This window comes from Numida meleagris, chromosome 9 (genome assembly GCF_002078875.1).
Source record: "Numida meleagris isolate 19003 breed g44 Domestic line chromosome 9, NumMel1.0, whole genome shotgun sequence".
Lineage (NCBI taxonomy): Eukaryota > Metazoa > Chordata > Aves > Galliformes > Numididae > Numida > Numida meleagris.
The window spans coordinates 12,750,874-12,771,951 of NC_034417.1; the positions used below are offsets into that span (position 1 = coordinate 12,750,874).

Consider the following 21,078-nt stretch of genomic DNA (forward strand, 5'->3'; position numbering starts at 1 on the left):
AGGGAAAATCACACTGAAGTGCTGCAGAGGTGAGGAGTGCTGGAAACACCTTAAAAAAAATCCTCTGATTATGAAGACTTAAAAGAAAGCTATTCCTTAAACAGCTGGCAGCAGCAGCACAGGGTCAGCAATGCCTCTACCTGGGGCCACGTGAACTAAGAACGTTAATTGAGCCTCCTGGGTATGTAAGCCTCTTATCTACTTACACACAGCGCTTTCTCTGAGCTGGAAAAAAAATGAGATTATTAGTTATTTTTAATGAACAGCAGCAGGACGTGCGTGCTCATCTGCTCTTTGCTGTGTGATGCTTCCTTCTGTCTCTCCCCTCTTTCAAGGGGTTGGGATATGAGCCACAATTTGAAAGGGACGTGGGTGTCAGGAAGGGGACAGACAGCTCCTGTTCATCCTGTGGGGCTGAGGGTGCTCTCAAAGCTGCAGTTCAGTGCCTTAATCCTGCAGGTGCTTTCGGTGCCTCAGATCTGCCATCTCAAAGCTGTCACACAGGGCTCTGCCTGCATCAGAAGGGGAAGTGCATGGGCCACAGCTCCTGGAAGGGACCCTTAGAGGCCATCTGGTCCAACTCCCCTGCAGTGAACAGGGACACCTACAGCTGATCAGACCTCAGAGCTTCCTTCTTGCTGGGAAAGGCTTCTGCCTCACATTAAAGCACTGGGAGAGGTTGGTGAGAGGCAAAGAAAAGCAGCAGCGAGGAGGCTCCCTTCCAAACTTACATATGGTTATAAAATCCCCGTTGACCCCTTCGTGTGATCATGCTCCTTCAATTGATGAATTCCCGAATTCAAGCATTGTTAAACACCTCGTGCCCTTGGGGAATCTGTCCAAACACTTCAAATCCAGGTGGGTTTCGATATTGTGTAGCCTATCAGTGACAACTCACCTGCACAAGCAGGCAGGTGGAAGCTTGTTTTTCTGTTGTGAGTTTTCTCTCCTGAGCTACAGTCCAGCATGGAGATCACATTCATGCCCAAGGCAGAGCATGCTGCAAACACAACCCTTTATCATCCTTTGCAAGAGGATGCTGTGGGGTGACACAAAGATAGACAACAGGATGGCAGGGTTCTTCCTGACACTCTTCTTATGGGATAACCATGGGCTTTTATTTGCTGGGCTGAAGTCAGGGAGTGTTGTTGTTCCTGAGGGTGAGAGGCAGTGGGAAAGGATGTACCCTGTACCAGACGTGTGATGGCCACGCGTCCTTCCGAGGCAGGGTATCACTTCACCACAAAACAGCATCCCCAATGGAGGGACCTGGGATTTTGAAGCTCGTGAGTTTTTAAGCTTGTGTCCTTCCCCGTCCCCATCCCCACGGCCCTGCCCCACCCGCAGCCCGCGGGGAACCGTCCGGGACATCGTCAGCCCGAGGGCACCACCTAGTGAACACCGGCACTGAGCGCACCCGCAACGGGCAGGGATGGAGAAAAGCGGGGGGGGGGGGGGGTCCGCGGGGGTCAGCCCGGAGGACAGAAGCACATTTTTGCTTTCCTCGCTGTCCAGTCCGGTTATTTTCCAGCTTACTCCGTGGCGATGAGAGACACGGTTGGTGAGCATGGTGGGGATGGGCTGATGGTTGGACTGGGTGATCTTAGTGGTCTTTTCCAACCTTAATGATTCTATGACTCTGCGATGCCCGGCTCCATCACGCACCCATAGGAACCTTCACATGAGAATGGCCCTGGCCTCCACACAGCTCCAACCCCCACTTTTGACTCAGAAAATCTAAAAAAACCCACCCCCAGCGCTCTAACATCTGCGCCCAAGGTGAGTGGGGATGGGGAACAGCAGGCTGGAGCACCACCAGGATGGTGCAGAGCTTGAAGCTCTCATTGTCTACTACCAGCAGAGAAATCACTGTGCCTCACTGAGAGCTGCACCTATTGTCAATGGGGCCTTGCTGAGAGCCCACTGCACTGCTGGGAGCCCCGACACTGGGAGGGTTTCTCCCTAGCACTGTGTGTGCTGTACCCACAGCAAGCCCACCCCATGAGCCCCACAGCTCCGGCGCATGGGGCCGGGGTTGTGGGATCGGGGCGCAGTCTGCCCGCTGAGATGGGGCGCGGGGAGCCGTGCCGTCTCCTTTCCTCCGCAGCGAGTCGCCGAGCTGAAGTGGCTTGTTTTTCATCAGGGAACAGCTGTTGCTAGGCCACACTTGTCCCTGCATTGGCAGGGAAGGGATTTTGCAGCCAATCGGCACCCGCGCACCCCTCCCGCAGCTCAGCGCTAAGCGACCCGCAGATGTGCCTATTCATCGCCGGATCGCACCTATTTGCTTCTTCCGGCCAGGTAGGTTATTAGGGCTCTGGAGATGTTAATTTAGAGCAGGCAGCAAGCTTTCTGCCCTATAACTCCCACTGCGGGTGGAGCGAAGGGTGATGCTGGGGTTCGGGTGCAGGCAGGATGGTTCCCCCCTTTTGCAAACTGGCTTAGTTTCCAACGAGCGGCCACAAATGGGGCAAATCACCTCTCTGTGTCCCCACAGCAAAGCAGCCCCAGCACGAACTGCCCGTGGACAGGGGTTGTTCCTTGGTACCTGCACTGCTCCATGCACAGACATTGGGGACAAGACCACAATGGGGACCATGACTTTGCTGTACGGAGTGAGAGACACATCCCTGGAGGTCTCCTGCTCAAAGTGCTGCTGTGTACCAAACACCCACCCCATGGGCATCCCACGGCCATGCAGGAGGAGCAGAGCCCAAGGTGCAGCCTCCAGCATCCCCAGCCGCGCAGCCAACACAGGGCACAGGTGCCCCAGCTTCAAGGGCTGCAAAACCCCCAACCCAAACCACCAACGCCATGCAGGAAATGGGACAACCCACAATAGACTCAATTTCGGAGGGTCCCTCATGATGAGCTCCATTCAGCCGGATGGCGGGGAAGGGAGGGCTCGACCACAGCGGCTCCAATTGTTGTCTGCTGCTCGGGGAGAAGCTGTTGCTAGACAGAAGAAAAAGCTGTCGCCATCGGCTCCCATTGGCTCAGCCCCACTCCAATGACGAGCTTATCAGTTACCTGCTCCTGCAGCTGCCTGAGAGAACTCATTTGACAATGTTTTTCCACTGATAAAAAAGCCCTGAGTTCCCATTGCTGGATTCATGGGCTCCTGTTAATCATTATTCGGGGTCGTCGAGACAACCGACGGCTTTTCTGCCCAGTCTCCAATTGTCACGAAATGTAACATCAACGAGGAGCTGGCCCGGAGCTGGCTCCTGCTGTCCTCTGCCTGCCCCAAGATGCTCGGCACCACCGGTGGTGGCACAGCACGGCAGACACCAGCAGCTCCCTGACATTTAGGTGAATATTCACAACCATCTGTGAAAATCCTGATTAAGTCCTGATGGGTTCACTGGGTGGAAGAAGGGGGAACATTGCCATTCGTGTCATTCTGGGCAAACCCGATGTCAGGAGCTCTCCCCTATCACCTCTCCCAGGGTTTGCTTTCTCGCCTGGATCTCCTTCCTGGAGTTTTCCCAAAGGACCTGCAGGGATGCTCCTCCACCACATCGCTGCAGTTGTCCTCGGGGGCTTGTGGGCTTCCCAGCACAACATGGGGTTTTCAGCCATTCAAAGCCCACGTAAATCCAGCCCGACCCCCAGCTTGTGTCCCACCTTCTCCAAGAGCTGGAAATTGCAACACAGAAGGAACGCTCGCACATGGGCTGCGCTGCTTGGGCCGCATTGCTGCCTTCAAATGCTGGCTGAGACTTTAGAAATGTTCTTCTGATTGTGTTTTTTTTTTGTTTTTTTTTTTTTTTTTTTTTTTTTTTTTTTTTTTTTTTTTTTTTTTTTAATTGCTCCTGTCTCTTGCCTGTGCCCGACTGCCCTGCAGGATGAGTAACAGCTGATAAACACCCAGCCCTCCACCCTGGTGCCACCAGACAGGACCTACAGACAGCTGGGCGTGCTGGACTCCCCAGCCCTGGCTGAGCCCATCCGCTGTCCCTCCCTGCCACCCATCACAGATGTCCCTGCAGGAGTCTTGGAGCAGAGGGGACCATCCCACAGCCCCGGGGAACCACCCAGCATCAGGACTTGTTTATCCCAGCCACGATCAGGCCACCAAAGAGACATTTTCTGATGTCAAGTGAGATGAAGTGCTAGAACATTTGATCACACCAGCACACGCAGAAGGCTTTTGCAATAATCATTTTTAATCCACAATTGGACAAGTATGACAAAGTGCATTCTAAGCTGTTGTCCATGGGATGTAGAAACTGATTAGACCTGGACTTCCTTTCCAGGCTTTACTGTGCAAAGAATATGGGGAGTAAACTGGTGGTGTAACACCAGCCCCGGATGCTCTGCAGCAACCAGGCAGCAGCACAGCAGCTCTCAACTGCTGTCTCAGGGCCACGCCATGCAGCATAGACCACAGAACTTCCAGAGAGCCCACTCGCCTCAGCTCTCCCACCATTAGCAGCAAGATGACACCAGGGAGGGCATCCCCTCAGAGGGCATCGGAGGAGCCCTAAGAGCCCCACTCCACCACTGTGCTCCTCCAGGGTAGCACCAGGACCCCGCGTGTCTCTCCACGTCTCAGAAGTGAAGGTACCAGGACATCCCCAACACCACGGACAGAGCAGCGTCCCTGGTCACAGGGTGCCCACCATCAGGTCCTGGGGCCAGTACTGGTCATCCATGTACTGGTGGCTGTCGGTGATGGGGTCCGTGGGGCTGGGGGGCCGGGGGGGCTGGCTGTGAGCTAGCTCCGCCTCCCATGGCACCTCCACCAGTCTGTACAGCTCCATGGCTGTCCGCGCGTCCTCCACTGACGAATGCCCTTTGCAGCCCACCTGAGCAAAGGGGAGAAGCACTGTTAGGGAAAGGGGCCGGCAAAAATCACCCACGGCACTTAGAATAAAACATTATCATAGAATATCCCGCGTTGGAAGGGACCATAGGGATCACCAGGTCTAACTGTTGGCTTGTCTTAAGAACAAGAGCCGAGGGTTTGGATGCAACACTGGACAGATCTAGGTCGGCCAGGCTGACCCCATAAGCTTGTACAAACCGGGACCGCCACCTCCCCCCAAGGTCCGTGGGGCTCACCTGGATCTTCTTCTGCAGCAGGTGTCTGGCCAGGCTCTTGAGCGAGGCGTTGGCCCCGGGGGGCAGCCCGGCCCTCTGGTTGAGCAGTGGGATGCGGCTGGTGTCCCGCGTCCGCTCCTTCGGATGGAAGTACTTCAGGGCCTGGAAGTCATTGTGGATGGCGTGCCCGACCACGATCTTGTCCTTCAGGATCTTCAGGATCTGGAAGCGTCAGAGGGAGTCAGATGGGCAGCAAAGCAAATGAAGCACTTTAAGTATAGAACAAACTGCTTTGCATTCAATGCGGTTTCGTCAGGTCTATTTTTTTTTTTCAGTTTCCAAGCAGTGAGAAGCAACAAGAGAGCCCCATTACTGAGCTAAGGTTCTTCTCCTAAAGAGTGGTGATGCACCGGCACAGGCTGCCCAGGGAGGTGGTGGAGTCACCATCCCTGGAAGCGTTCAAGAACCGTGGGGATGTGGCACTGAGGGATGTGGTCAGTGGGCATGGTGGGGGTGGCTTGGAGTTGGACTGGGTGATCTTAGTGATCATTTCCAACCCTAACAATTCTGTGAAATCACGCACCAGAGGCTGCCACAAACCCAAATGTCAACCCTTAATTCTCGCAGCGCCAGGACCTCACCTCCTCCTGGGCAGCTCGGAAGGGGATGGCACTCTCCATGTGCCGCTTGGTGATGCCGCTCCAGCGGGTGCGGAAGTCCACGACGGGCAGCAGGGGCAGGACATACTTGTCATAGATGACGTCCCCATCGTAGCTGACAATGGAGCAGCGCGCCAGCTCGCTCTGCCTGCCCCGCGGGCCCGTGCCCACCATCTCGCAGTCAACGGCCACGTACTTGTTGGGACGCGGGAGGCACGGCTGGACCCCCGTGACTGTGTTACCCACGGATGTCCCGGAGCAGCGGCCCACAATGCTGTCCGGGAAGGCGGATGGTGGTGACACAGAGAGCCCCAGCTTAGGGACTTTCCAGCCGCGTGGTGTCACGTTGCTGAGCCCACCCGGGAGTCCCTGGGTGCCCAACCGGCGGCGGGGTCTCAGCAGCCCCTTCTGCTCCAGCAGCGCCCGCCGCTCCATGAAGCGCTGGTGTCTGCGGCTCCTCTTCTTGCTGCCGGGACCCTGCGGCGTCATCCTGGGGCTGGGGGGCCCGGCGGGACCATGGGGGCCCTTTGGGGTGGGCACAGAGGCTTTGGGGAGCAGCAGCGGGGACATCTGGCCCTTTCCTGGAGACATACCTGGAGGGGACACGGGGCAGTGATTACCCCCCGAACAGGGCCCTCTCCCTAAATACACTCTCTGCCTGCCCCTCCCATTCCCAGCCCCACTGTCCTCCCTCCTCCATATCACTGCACACCCCTCAAGGTCCTGTCTGCTTATTGCCGGGCCCCTTCCCGCTCCGTTCCCCAACCCCAGCCTCCTACCCGCCTCTTTACCCAATCCCAGACCCCTTCCTGCCCCATTTCCCAACCCCGGGCCCATATACCCCCACTGACCCCCACTGACCCCCACCGCTACCCGGCCCGGATCCCCGCACCCACCGCAGCCCGGCACAGCTCCCACGTGTCCGGCCCGGAAGCCGCCGTATTCACATGCCCGGGCAAGTTCTGACGTAGCCACGCCCACTCTGCTTTCCCATTGGCTGCGCAGGAGCACTTATTTGCATACGAGGGGCGGGGTTGGTGCGTCACCGCGGAGGGGCGGGACTACTGCCTGCCCGGTGTTAGGACGCCGCGGGTATAGGAGGCGGATGGTGGAGGTGCTTTGGTTGTAGGGTGCCCCAGCTATGGTGTATTCCAGCTATATAATGCTCTAGCTTAAACAGAAGTTCTTGATTCTGAGGGTAATGCAGGCACTGGAACAGGTTTCCCATAGGAATTGTGGGTGCCCCGTTCCTGGAGGTATGCAAGGCCATGCTGGGTGGGGCCCTGGCAGCCGGGGCTGGGGGGTGCCAAGCAGTGCATGGCAGGGAGTTAGAACTTGACTTTAAGGTCTCTTCCAACCCAACCATTCTGTGCTTCTGTTTGGCTATGGGTACCTGGCCATAGGGCTGTAGCGCAGGGAGCTGCCGCTGGGGACGGTGTCACAGCTGAGGGGCAGTGCCATGGGGTGCTCGTCCTTGGGGGCAGTTCCCAGCAGTGGGGCAGCTCCAGCCGGGACACAGCAGCAGCAGTGGCGTTTCAGACCGACCTCTCGTTGCTTTGCTCCGGGTTCTCACCAAAGCAACGTCCGAGGTGATCAGAAGTGGAGAAGGATCCAGGAGCAACACAACCACCGGCTCGTCCACGCCGTGGAGCCGGGAGACTCCTGCAGCGCCGGAGAGACCGTGCGCCCTAAGGCAGACTGTGACTTGTTGTGGTGGGATGAGCCATACAACAACAAAATCACTAGTCTTCCAGAGGGCACCGCGGCCGTCCTTGTCCCGTGGCCACCACGCTGATGTCACCCAGCATTATGGGGATGTAGGGATGCAGGATGGGTGTCCTCACCCTCTGCCCTGCCTGGTCAGAAAGGTAAGATTGAAATCACAGTTTAATTTTTCTTTGTACTTTTATGGCTTTCCTTCCAGGTAGTGAACCCCTTCCTCAAACCCATCGCTTCCTGTTTTGCCTCCCTTCCTTCCATCCCACCTGCTCAGCTAATTAATTCCCCCCAGTGAGAGCAGCTGGAGTGTCCCAGCACAACATGTTAGGGAGCCTGGATAGGTGTTTTTGCAGAGGTTTCTGCTCAGTTTGGTTATTTTGGGTGGAACTGCAGTGCAGCTCTTGGGGTTGGTTCCTTGGAGCTTCTGGGGTCTCTCAGCTCTGTGTTTACCCCATGGCACTGTACGCACAAGCTGCAGCCCCAGCAGCTCTGCTGCTGGATCCTTGATTGAGGCTGGAGCACCGGGGACCCCCCTGTGCCTGTTGGTGGGGGTGATTGATGGCATCTCCTTGGGATATCGTTGTTGTGCAGGGAGGGCCTCTCAGCCTTGGCTCCCTGGTGTAGCCCCATCCATCGCCTGCAGCCTTTGCTCAGCCAGCTCCTTCCCAGGCTCTGTGCTTTGCAGGATGTGTGCGCTTTGCCCTAGTACCCTCGTGCTCATGCAGAAACCTCGGTGAGAGCATTAAGGGCATTTGGGGAGGAAATGAAAATTGTTATTTTTCTGGTTTTACCGGTCAGTTTGCAGGCGAGTAGCAGCGCCCTTTCTCTCCATCAAAGTCAAAAACAGTCAAAATTGATCGAAAGTGGTCCACAAGAGAGACCCTCTGATCCCACTGACCATGGGTTAGCAGAAGACAGTGTGCGCACCCCACAGCACAGAGGGAGGAAGAGTGGGGTGGGGTGGGTGGGGACCCAACAAACCTACTGCGAGGAGCTTGCACCAGAGAGAAGGTGCAAAAGATGCGAAGGGGCCAATAAAAGGGAGAATATGGGAACCCAGGTGGAAGGGAGATGCCACAGGGAGCTCCGTTGGAGAAGACTGGTGTGGGGCACGGTGCTGCTGGCACTGTTCTGGGTGTCGCAGTGCTGCGGTACGTACAGAGCACACCAGAGCCCAGGGACGCTTCTGCGGCGTTTGTGCCGTTGGAAATAATAACAAAATCAGTAAAACTAGGGGCGGATCACGGAGTGAGTAACAGGGTGAATGTGCAGGATGAATAATTTACGAGGTTGGCCCTGCTCCAAGCCCGGGCTCAGGCTGAGCTGCTGGGTGGCTGTGTCCCCCTCCTGCCCCTGTAAGAAGAGCCTTTGGGTTGTTCTTTGGGCAAGGTGTCTGCCCCCGGCCATCCCTGCCCATGCCTGCAGGGCTTTCTGCAAAGATCTGGATCCCTTTGAGAGGATATCAGTGATTTATGTCCAACATAGGGCTCTGCAGAGGGTGCCCATTGGGTGGCTGCAGGCTGACAGATGCATTCATCCTCTGTCCTCCCCCGTCCCCAGTTGTGTCACTGCCCGCGTGTGGTGGCTGCAGGCATGGGGACGGGATGTTTGGGATGGGAGCTGAGCGCACGCCAAGTCCCTGCGCTGGGAGGCGGTGGCAGCGGTGGCCAATTAATGCGATCATGTTTATGAATGTGGATCAGCAATTCCAGGTGAAGTCCCCGAGCGTGGTGCTGAGATGAACAAAGCTGCTCGCATGGCCAGGACCCCTGCCAGCACCAGCACATCCCTGCTGCGACTCCAAAATGCCTCATTTCCCAATCCCAGCCCCAACACATCTCCATTTCTCCTATTAACCACCTGCGTGCTGCTGCCTGTCCCCATCCCCTGCTCCCTCCCTGGGGTTGGGGACATCCTATGGCCATGGGGACAGCAGGTGGGGAGCTCAGGGTGATGCTGCTATGGGGCCGTGGGGCAGCAGGAAAGCAATCCCAGCCCACCCTGCTTTGCTGGCTCGCCCCCAGGAGAGCGGTAAGCAATTAGGGGCAGCGTGGAGGCTTCATTATAGCTCTGTCATGGCCTCGTTTGATGAGACATTTTATTGCCAAACTTATTAAAAGTGAAACGTGCAGTTTCTGCGCAGCAATTTCCTGTCTGTGGCGATAAGCCGGGCTGTGCCTGCTGTGTAATAAAGTGTTATTTTTATGTATGGCCCCGGTTGGGGTGGCGGGGAGGAGAGAAGGCCTGTCTCGTGTTAATTGCGATGGTTAATGAGATCTATTTTAGGACTTAGGCGCAAGGTGGTGCTGCCCTCCCCTGCCACCGCTCTGCAGCTGCGGTGCCTCTGGTGACTGTGCTCTGGGTGTGGGGACAAGGTCAACTTCCCCCTTTCTTACCCTTTCATCTCTTCTTCCTCCTCCTCCTCCTCCTTCCTCCCCAAAAATACTGGTACTGACCATCTAGGCACACCTAGCCCCAAAGCCTTGCCTAGAAATCATAGAACCTCAGAATGGCTTAGGTTGGATTACCCAGCTCCAACCACCTGCCATGGGCTGGTTGTCCCCACCAGACCAGGCTGCCCAGAGCCCCATCCAGCCTGGCCTTGAGCACCTCCAGGGATGGGGCACCTGCAGCTTCTCTGGGCAAATTGCCCATCTGCTGTGAGCCCCCACGTTGTGCTCTCACATTGAGTTGTCCTATGTAGAACCGGGAGTTGGACTCAATGATCCTTATGGATCCCTTCCAACTTGAGATATTCTATGATTCTCTTCTGTGTTTTGTGTGTGGAATCCCGATGTCCCCAGTGCTGCACCATTGGTACCACCAGAGCACCCCAGCATCCCCACTGCGTTCCCCATCCCTCTCCTGTGGGACTGCCCTTCCTAAAATGCAGCACCTGACAAATGTCATCTTGTTCTGTCAGAAACAAAATGTCCCCTTCAGGTGCACATCTCAGTTTAATTACATCTTTTTAATATGTTCTGAATGGAAACTTTTCTTTAAAATGGAATGCATCAAACTGGATTTACAAAAATCCTGATTATTAATGTTTTTTTTTTTTTTTTAATAGCTGGCCAAAGATATCCATTGAGTTCAACCTGGGTCCACTCCACTTTTCCCAATAAACAATTTGTCAGAAAAATTCCTCTTGGCTCAGGGAGCCGTGCGAGTTATTTGTCAGCAGCCAAAACCCTGTTGGGTGTTTCCCATATGACTTCTTTTCTTACCAGTGGCTTTATTGGCCTGGGAATTAATGATGGAAAATGCGATACTTGCTATTCATTGCAGCCATCCAAAATGCCACTCATCTCATCAGGCTGCAGAAGCAAAGCAAAGCATGCACAAGGCTCCCGCACCCCTGTGTGCCACCACCATGCACCAGTGTCGCCCCAGTTTGCTCCCCAAGGTTGGGAGACCACACCAAGTTCCCTGTCCCCATCCCTGTCCCCAGTCCCTTCCCAGCCCCTTGCTGGGTGAACTCCCTCCGTCACCACCTTGTTAATTTGTATTGCAGTCTGTGTCGCGGGCTGACGTGTAATTAGAGCTCCTGAAGCCTGTCTCATGCTGTAATTGCCATGACAGGGGCCACAGCATATCCGCTTGTTAATTAGTAAACCACAATATCCCGGGGGCTCGTTGAGAGCTGCCTTAATTGTATTTCAGCTGGAACAGAGGGATAATTACCCTTCACTAGCACTGCCACTTTTTAATACTTTAAAAATAAATAAATAAATAAATAGGAAGAAAAACCCAAACTGAGCTGCTCTTCCTCCTGGCAGCCTCTTCCTCACCTCTCAGAGCACCCTGACCCGGTTTTGCTGCATCCTCCAAAGCGACGGTGCCTGAGGTTCCTCTACAAGAGTTTGGCTGTACGCGGGCTGGATGTTGTCAACCGGCGTTGTTTTCAGTGCAAAAAATTTCAGAAGGATCCAGGCAACGGGATTCCTCAGATAAAAAAAGCATTCCTTCTGTTTGCACGTGCACTGTGCTGCTCAGGGTGCGGCTGCGTCTCTGGATACCGGGACTCCGGTGCACCCGTGTGCTTGCTGGGAATGCCGTTTGCTGGGAATGCCGTTTCTTAGGAATCTCATCCTGGCTCATGTTTCGTATCCCCAGTGTGCTTGGAGCACCATCCTGGTGGAGGACTTTGGTGCGCTTGACTGCAGAGCCCCGGCGCTGGGGGATCCTGGAGGTGGATCACCTTCTTCCAAACCCCCTTGGTGGCAAACCTCATCACTTTACTCAGCTGATAGCCTTTTCGGACCTGGCTAAAGGCTTCTCCATCCTCCGATATGAAGGGTGTCCTGTAGGGTACGGAGGCACCGAGGCTCAGCACCACGGTCAGCTCTTGGCTGGTCCAGGCCCGTTGGGGAAGGTGAATCTGGGGAGCGATGCTAGCACGCAGCAGCCATCCTTTTCCTTCTGCTTCTCCCCCAGCCAACACAAAGACCTTGGCACCAGCAGCCCTGCGAATTCCTGCTGTTCAAAAGGTTGTATAATGGGCAACTGACCTCTGGGAGACGGTTTGTGAATTGGTTGAAATAACAGGTCTGGCTCTCTCCTAGGAAGCTACGTGGAGGTCAGCCTTGAAGAAAAGAGTGGTACAGCACCTCCAAGCATTAGCAAGAAGAAATAACTGAAGCAGAGAGACTTGAACATAATTACAGTCTAAGAGCTGCTGAGGGAGCTCAGCGACCTGAGCCCATCTCCTAGACTTCAGTGCAATCAACAGATTGACACCACCAGCTCATGAAGGCTGGTTTCTGGAAGCCATGCAATGGTGTTGAATGCCAGAGCAGGTGGAGAAACAGCGCAGGTGCCTGTTCCAAGGGCTGGAGCTGGGGAAGGGTCTCAAATGCCATGGAGGAAGCAGATGGAGGCAACCACTGGAACGCTCCGCGCTTAATTGAGGGCACCTTCAAGGGTGAGCACGAGGTGGCTGCCCACTGCCAGGATGCTCTGCTGCTGCCTTGTGAGTTGCTGTCATTAGAACCAGGAATGGAGTTTATAGCTGAGTAACCACAACAACTTTGCACAAATTAAACAACATACTGCAGGTTAATTAGATTTCTTACTGCTGCCTCAATTAACTTAGCCCTGTCATCTGCTGTCAGAAGTGGATGGAGCCCCTTTGAAATTCATGGATTCTATTGCTGGGAGATGGGAATGGCAAAACCTCTCCCTGGGCAACCACAACACTGAGTGATGTGTGTTTGCATGGATGGGCAATGCCATCTTCAGTGCTTGGAAACCCTTTTGTGTGGCAGGGGAGAACAGCAGGAGATGCACTTGTCCTCCACTACCACAGGGACCAAGGAGGATTTCCCCTCTGGTGTTTCAAACTCACCTTGTCATAAGACAATCTTTAAAAAAAAAAGCATATTTGGAGGAAAAGTCTTTTCTTTTAACCATTCCACACAATGCTGTGTGAATGCAAATAAATATAAGGGCCCCCTATGAAAACATCTGAGAATGCTGGTTTGTAATTTTAAACCAATTTCCTTCGACTGTGTCAGGGCCTGTTTTGTGTTTTCTCGACAATTATGTGGCTAATGAGGACAGCCACAGCTACATTAGGCAGGATTAGGAAGAATAAGGCTACAAATGCTTCAGTGCTTAAGACAACCACTGACTAATGGGGGGTAGGAGGGCATGCCCCAGGAGCAGGCAGCTCCTCACAGGGTTTCTTATGCTGCTTGGTTGCGCAGGAGGGAAGGGGAAGAGCAAGGGTAACAAAGGGGGTTTCTTGTCCCGTCTGCTGAGAGGTGGTCATGCCTGTGGGATGGGAGGAAACTCAGGGTAAAAAGCAAAATATCTCATCTGCAATGCTCTCCTCACAAAGAGAGCTTTGTTGCATGGTCAGGACAGAGGTGTAAGCCTGGAAGAGACTGTACTGCTCATGAACCAACCCAAAAATGAGCAGCTGTGGTTGTACTGAGAGCCCTGCTTCTCCAACAGCATCGTGGGTTAGGTGTGTTCATGACAAGAGAGGGGAACTGGAGACACCTCTCCCTGCCAGCGGTACTAGAGAGCACAGCTCTGCAGAAGGGTTAAGGTGCCATGGTCCTTGCTCTTCCACCCTCTCTTTCTGTGGCCACTGTGGTGCCCATTGCCGATTCTCCAGCTGCTCCTTTGGTCCCATGCTTGGTCTTGTTGCCATGATCCTGCAGTCTGTAGGGTTGCACATAGTCCTCCAGCCAAGGAAAAGTGACTGCAGCTCATGGAGACCTCACAGAGACTCCAGTCCCTGGACCCAAGGCTGTTTTCACCAGCTGCAGACTACAGTACCCTGAGGGCCATGCTTGCCCCTACCCTGTCCCCAGTGTGCCCACAGTGCCTGTGTCCATGAACTGAGTCCCTGAAGAAGATGGCACGGGTGCTGAAGAGCCTCCCTTGAGTACAGCAACTGAGTCGCACTCCGGCAGACTAATTTACTCCCTAATTGATGTGGAAACGATTGCCAGAAAGCACTGGAATATCGAGAAGTGAAGCTCTCCATCTTGGCTTCCTTCAGGGAAATGGTCTTAATTAAGAGCCTGTCTTGCAAAGAGAGATAATTTCCAGCTATGTGTTGTGATAGGAGCCAGGATGAAGGTTGCAGCTGATACCATCTTCTCCTCGCTGGATCCACTTGGCTGTCGCACAGCGAGGGCAGAGCTGGGTGCAGGTTCCTCAGACAACTTCATCTTGTGCCCAGAACCCTGTGCATCCCATGGGCTTGGGCTCCTTCCTCACCAGTGCTCTACAGGATGTCCCTATGACCCTCATGGCTGCATTAGGGCTCCCAAAGCACCTCTTTGTCCTCCCCACATCAGGTTCCATCCCCACCAGCTCCCATCACAAGAGGTTGCACCAGCTGCATGAGACTATTGCAGCAGCCCAAGCCACACTGGCTCTGGTGTTGACTTCATGCCTACAATTTCCACCAATATTTGCACTGCGGCTGTGCAAACTTCACGCCATTCATTGGCTGCCCTCGAGCTGCAGCAGGGCTTTTCCCTGGTGTATTTGCTCTGGTTCCCTGGTGTATTTGCTCTGGGTAAGCAGTGGTTTCCTTCTCCCCATGGCCCCTAGCCACCTTCCAGCCTCAGCACCTCTGCTCCCATCACCGCTGCCTGCAGAGCACGGCTGGCAAAGAGACACCCCAGCCCCTTCCCCATGGCCCCGCTGTGCACAGCTGTTCCCTTAGAAATAGCTGTTGCCATGGTTTTTCCAAAGAAAACACATCTCCCCCCCACACCCCCCTCCCTGTTCCCCACCGCCACCGCTCCCCACCGCCTTAACCTTGTGACAGCAGCAATGACGCGGCTCCCGCAGAAAGGCCACTTGGTGTAGCCATGGTAACAATTAGCTTTCTCTTGCTTTTCCCTCGGGTGATGGGTGCGAGGCAGACCCGTGGCTGCTCTCCTGCAGTGGGAGCTGCCCCCAGCCCCACATTGGAGCATCCTAGCTGTGTCCCTCGCTTGGACACATGGACATCCGTCTGTCTTGGGTGCCATGGACATGTCTTACACAAGATCTAAACACCTCCATGGGGTTCCACCAACCACTGCAGGAGCTGAATGCTAGGTGATGGGGAAAGGCACCCCCCAAGCACGGGAGGAAGGAGGGAGGAGGTTGGAAGGGGGACTCAAAGGGAAGGAGCATTGCAAGGGAAGGCTGGGAGCTGGCCAGGATTTTGGCCATCCATTTGGCCCAGGGTAGTATGCATGCTCCAATTCGGTGCCTCCCAGCAGCGGTTGTGTAAACACGGTACAAAGCTGCTCCCTGTGTATAGCAGAGTCACAGCTGCTGACTGCAGCGACTAAAATAAGCATTTCCCTGCTTTTTATTCCTCTGAGCCCGGCAGAGCCCACTCAGCCCCAGGAGCGGAGCTGGAGTCTATTCTTAGCCCTGCAGAGCCTCACGGTGCTGGGAGGGAGAGGGAGTCTCTGCATGGAGTGGGGACCACCGTTCTAATGCCATGCTATCCCCAGAGCCCAGCCTGGCCCCAGGGAGGCACTGAGGTCCATAGGGTGCTGATGTTTGGCCAAGGAGGTTTTGGGAACAAAGCAGAAGTGGGGATACCCCAGCACAACTCTCAGCATCACTGCAGGATTCGGCATCCCCAAGGAGCGGCTGCAATGCAGGCGGCTTTCAGAGGGTGCTCGTGCAAAGCTGCTTTTCTTCCCACTGAAATGGGCATGTAGGGAATCAGAGAAGCTCAGCTCACAGCTGCCTTTGCCTCCAGAAAGGGAGATTTAAGGGGAGTTTTGCACAGCCCTCGCTGAGAGTCACCCCTCTGCCCAAACACAGCCATGAGATGTTTTTGCCCACCCCAACCCTCCTCAGTGATTCCAACGTGTGCTGCAGCTCATGGCACGTGGGGGACCACTGCCAGCATCGTGTCATCCCCCAGCATCACACCTACATCACCCTGGGCATCGTGCTCTGAAACGTGGGGTGATGCGGGATGACTCTGTGGATGCAGTGCACACAGCCAGTCACATGCGCTCCAACCATCATCCTTGGGGACAACCCTGGGGACAGGAGCAGGGATGGGGACAGGAGCAGGGATGCAGGCAGTGCTCGAGGAGAAGAAGCCCCGGCTCCATAGCAACAGGTACTCGCCGTGTAATGGAGTCCTTTCCGCTCGGCCTCCGCAGCCGCCAGCCTTATTCGCATGGCCATAAATAATTCAATTTTCTCATTCACACACATGAATGCTGCGGGCCGGGGCTCCGGGTGCGCTCAGCCTCCATCTGTCCGGGGGGGGAAGGGGGAAGCAGGGCTTGATAATAGACTCCAGCATTTGTTTAACATGGATGAGTGTGGGCAGATGGCCTGGGGATGGGGAGGAGGTGGGGGATGCTCCGTGGCGTCCCCAAAGTCCCCAGGTTTAGCCCAGTCCCTTGCGCTAGGTGAGGAGGAGAGGAGAGCAGGCACAAGCTCTGGTGCATCCAAATCAGCACCTAGGTTAGATGCATTTGGAATGCCTTTGGAGCATTCCCACTGGGGAAATGTCCTAAGGGTCTGAACTGAAGGACCTACATCAGGGATCAGCCCTATCCCTGGTGGTGTGGGCACAGGAGCTGCCCCCGACATGAGATATTTTGGCTGGAGATGGCCATGGCCATGCCGTGGGAGATGTTCTGTGCCACAATTGCTGTTCCACACCATGTCCTGCTCTTTGGGCGGGCAGCCCCAACCCCTGCCTTGGGCACAGAACAACAGCCCTGGAAGAGAGCAGCCCAGCAATGAGTGGGCTCCACACCACCCTCTCCCAGGGGGCACGGGGAGGCCTGACAAGAGAAAACAATATAGTTAGTGGGGTTAATAGGCTGCACACATGCTGTGGGGGGCTGAGATGTGAGGGACGCTCATCACTGCTATCACCATCTCTGCAGGTTTGGCATCACCCGGCCCAATGTGTGCCACAAAAACATGGAGTAAGAGATGAGACCATGCAACAACATCACTATCGGCCACCCACACTATGGGGTCCCTCTGCAGGAGTGGTGTCTGCAGGAGGAGGTGGTGGGATGGAACTGGCTGACGCACGGATGTGCTGAGTGCTGCCACGTATTTGGCTATGGCACGTGTGTATGGATGTGTATTTGGGTGTGCTCACACACAGACACAAATTCTCTTTGGGTTGCACTAGGAATGGGCTCTCGCACATGTCAGCAACCCTGGCCAGCCCGCACACCACAACTTTCCCTGCCTGTAGTGTTTCCCCTGCCTGCTCCATGTGTCCATCTAGGCAGACCACAGTTCTTTTCAGCTCAGCTCCAGCCCCCTGCACAGTTAAGATTATGTCCACATAGCACGTGCCCCATGCATGATCCCAAGTCCCCCTCAGGCACCCCAGCACATTAGGGTGACCAACCAGGCAGGTCAGTGCCCCCTCATTGCTGCTGGGCACACTGGAAGGGCAGGCATAGGCTGCTCCATCGTGCCACCCCTTTCCTCTTAGTGTGGGGGTTCCCCAGGGGTCTCACCCTTCCCTGCAGGGTGCAGCTGTGCATCCCGCTGCAGGATGGCCAGATGTGCAAACATCGCAGTACCATGCCTTGGGGTTGCCACTCAGTTTCCATCTACCCAACAACTGGTTTTGCCTCTTCCGCTCCAAACCCAGGCCCAGCCCAAGCTCTCACCATCTTCTACCATCGCTTCCCCGCATCCCAGGATGCAGGAAGCCAGCTTCTCTCTGTGGGGCTTGTCCTGGGCTGGGCAGTGGGTTTGGCCCCAGTTCTCAAGACTGGACTGCAGAATCCCATGATCCCATCCCTGCCTCGCATAGTTCCCATCCCTGCCTATCTAGATGTCTGCTGAAGACTGCAGAGGCAGCCTTGTGTAGGGCTGCTCGCAGCATTTGTCCCATTGCCTTGCTCCAATTACGAGGCTGCCGGCTATTTGGTGGTGGGGTCTGACACAGCCCCCATGGACTTGAGACGTTGGGACCTGCCCAAGCCCTTGATGGGAGCTGTTGTGGAGCTGGGCAGTCTGCATAGTCCCCACTGGGTTACATCCCATGGGAAGGGCTGAACCCTTCCTCTCACTGGGAGTAGACACGCCGGTCTCCATGCACACACCTCCATTCTGAGCTGCTGCCGGACTCTTTTCCTACGCCGCTCCCTGCCTGAACATCCAAGTGACACCAAAATCCGCAGACAGAATGATGGCACTTACCTGCTGCTCACCCCGCTAGGGCTGGGAGGACAGCGGGACAGACACTGGGGACTGGTCCTTGCCCCCCAGCTGTTGGGCAGCCCCTCTCTCCCTGCTCCTTTACCATGCACCGTGGCTCCTGCAGCACTCACCACCACCCACTAGCAGCCTCTCCAGGTACAAGGCACAGTATGGGACACACTAGGGATTAGGAGATGCCATGCTGGGGACACCCAGTTCCCACCTAGGGGTGGCATACAAGGAAGATGGGTGTCTAGTCGAGGAGGTGGGAGATGCCTTCAATGGTGCTCTGGGAAAGCCGGCATGGAGGTGATGGGATCCTGTAGAGCCCAGTGCTGCCCAAAGCAGAAGCATCCCAGTGCTCGGTGCCAGCAGGGCTCTGCCCCCACAGTGGGAACCCGTTGTCCCAGGGGTTACCCTATCTTCTGGAATCATCCCCATGCCCTCCCCAGAGGCAGCAGGAGCATCCCCCGGGCCGAATCACAGCAGGTGCCCGGTGCTGGGTGTCTCCACCACCTCCCCTTGGTGGCACGGAGTGATCCCTTTGTCAGAGCTGGGGCTGCAGGGATTGGATGCAGCGAGGCAGGGGGGACTGTGGGGCCACGGAGCGCAGCCTTACCTTGGGAGATCCACTGCGGTGGTGGGAGGTCGGCACTGGCACAAGCACAAGCACAAGCTCGGAGAGCCCCAGCACCACGGGAGCTGTACGGGATATGGGGACAGGTGGGATGCAGTGGGACGGGATGGGTGGGTGGATGGGATGCGGTGGGATGGGATCGATGGATGGATGGGGGGATGGATGGAAGAGAGGGCGGATGAGTGGTCGGGGGGCTGCAGGTTCCCCAGCTCCCAGGTGCGCAGACAATAGCCAGGGCTCCTGTTGCAGCTGCAGACTGTCTCTTTAAACCCCTCACCAGCCCACAGGTGGCCCTGTCACCACCGTGGTCATCCATGACGTCATCGGGAGGGAGGGATGGAGAGGAGGAGGAAGAGGGGGGAGAAGCGCGATCCCCCTCCACAGCAAAAGTCCCCGGGCGCCCATGGCAACAAATTGGAAATGTCACTGTGCATCAGCGGGAGGGGCCATCACCCACGGGTGGCACAGCGGGACAGGGCTGTCACCCACGGGTGGCACGGGGTGCTCCTTGCCCGGGGACCTGCATGGGCTCTGCGTTGTGTAAAGGTCGGGAGAGTTTGGGAAGGTGCTGAGGGCAGTGATCAGGCACTGGGGGCAGGCTGGGGGGGAAGGTGCCAGGAGGTGGTCCCAGCAGCATCCTGCTAACCTGGTCCTGTGTGGCTCTAGAAAGGGTCAAAACAGGAGCCAGGGGGGCTCTGATGGGGACCTCTCTGTCCCATTTTGTGAAAAGGGGTGCCTGGATGCCCCTGTAAGGGGATCCGAGAAATCTGTAAACGTGAATGAATTCTCTCCCCAGGCCTGGGGCAGAATGAAATATTGAGTTAAATCTTATTTTTTTTTTTTCTTGGAGAAATGAGAGAAAGTTGAGTCATATACCTCAGCCCAGGGCTGTCCCCTTGGCTGCATCCTCACCCCAGCAGTGTCCCTGAACAAAGCTTGCTGTTCCTTGGGGCATGCGGGATGCTTTGCCCTAGGCAAAGCCCCACAGAGTCCGCTCCTTTCTGAGGGCGAGGAAAACACCACTGGAGATTTCTCCTGGAAGAACCCCCCGGATCCAACCCACAGAGAAACACCTCCAGGAGGGATTTCCCCGTGGTTCCCAAAGCACTCGGCACCTCTCACTGCAAGTGGGTGCCTGCAGCTGCGCGCATTTGGAAAGCACACCTGATGAGACGGCATGGCCTCGAGCAGGGCTACCTGCACCAACTTTGCTCTCTGCAAAGCCTAGCGAAGGTTTGTTTTGGTTTTGTCTCCTCCATCAGCACGATGTGGATGGGGCCATGAGAGGGGACAGCGATGTGCAGGACCTGGGGAGGGTTTTCTTTCCCTGTCCATGTGAGGATATGGCTGGGGCTGTGGGATGAGGCAGGGCGGGAGCAGTGCGTCCTTCCTTCCCTTCTTCAGTCCTCAGCCCCACTCGTCCCGCAGCAATTGGTACACAGCAGCAGAAGGGTCCTTGCTTCAGTAAACCACCCCAAACAGCCCAAATGGGCTCTGCTTCATTGTTTTTTTAAGCCCCCATGCTATCTGTGGGGATGGATGGGAAACATCTGTGCAGCACTGGGGCTCATCCCAAAGGAGCCGTGATGAAGACATGGACACGTTTGAGGTTTCGGGGTGGAACGAGGCAGTTTTCACAGGGGAGCTGATGCTGACAGCCATCAGAAAGGACAGACAATGTGCAGCTGGGAGCAGAACCACATCATTTGTGCCTGAGATCCATTGGGCTGTGCTGGGAATGGCACTATCACCTTCCCCAGCAGCAAATGGGACGGCTCAGAGCACAGCCTCATGCAGGCTTCTGTCCGCAGCACTCACGTGCTTCTCTGAGTGCTTTCCACCAAAGCCTCCCCCCAGCCCACCTTGAAGCTGCCTGCAGCTGGAGAATGGATAAAACCATTCCTAAAAGCAGAGCAAGCAGCCCAATTCCATCCAATTCCATCCCATCTGAACCCACTGAGCATGCCACCAAGCTCCCTACTCCCAGCCCTCCAGCCTCTGGCCTCGCTGAGATTTCTTCAGTCCCATCAGCGAACCCCTGCAGATGAATGAAACCAAAACCATTGCCACAAAGGTCTGCCACCCCGAGCCCTAGCACAGGCTGGCCGTGGCGATGGAGTTATTAGCTCAGGAGCACTGATTGCTGCTGTGTTAATGGCTCTTTTGTCCGTTGAACTGCCTGTCTGTATGTGTGTGGGGTGGTTATTTTCCTGCCAGCTGCCGTGTGGTTGGATGCTCTTTGGTATTTAGTTTTTATCCTATTAAGGTGGATCCCAATTAATTACACGGGAAGGAGGGAAACAAAGAGAAGTGCTGCGGCCATTCATTTTCGGCTTGTCATCGTGT

At 55.6% G+C, this 21,078-nt stretch overlaps 1 protein-coding gene and 1 long non-coding RNA gene across 3 annotated transcripts; one reads left to right on the forward strand and one right to left on the reverse strand.

Annotated features, from left to right (window-relative positions):
- Positions 4,149-6,682, reverse strand: LOC110403900 (apoptosis-enhancing nuclease-like). Its single transcript, XM_021407657.1, has 4 exons — positions 6,602-6,682; positions 5,688-6,298; positions 5,068-5,268; positions 4,149-4,811 (listed from the first exon to the last, which is right to left on the reverse strand). The coding sequence occupies exons 2-4, from the start codon at positions 6,294-6,296 to the stop codon at positions 4,611-4,613; spliced, it is 1,011 nt and encodes a 336-aa protein (XP_021263332.1). The 5' UTR covers positions 6,297-6,298; positions 6,602-6,682; the 3' UTR covers positions 4,149-4,610.
- On the forward strand, positions 6,753-19,311 carry LOC110403901. 2 transcript variants are annotated; one of them, XR_002441898.1, is made up of 4 exons: positions 6,753-7,573; positions 11,204-11,914; positions 11,990-14,764; positions 16,811-19,311. It is a non-coding gene; the product is annotated as an uncharacterized LOC110403901 (long non-coding RNA). The 2 variants fall into 2 exon arrangements; XR_002441897.1 differs by having other exon boundaries at positions 11,204-14,764.

What these genes read in the sequence shown, in the direction of transcription:
- LOC110403900 (XM_021407657.1), bottom strand. Translation starts at nt 6,296, where the DNA reads ATGTCTCCAGGAAAGGGCCAGATGTCCCCGCTGCTGCTCCCCAAAGCC. An exon ending in TCCGAGCTGCCCAGGAGGAG is followed by an intron (nt 5,269 to 5,687) that starts GTGAGGTCCTGG and finishes TGACGCTTCCAG; the next exon opens with ATCCTGAAGATCCTGAAGGA. An exon ending in TGCTGCAGAAGAAGATCCAG is followed by an intron (nt 4,812 to 5,067) that starts GTGAGCCCCACG and finishes CCCTTTGCTCAG; the next exon opens with GTGGGCTGCAAAGGGCATTC.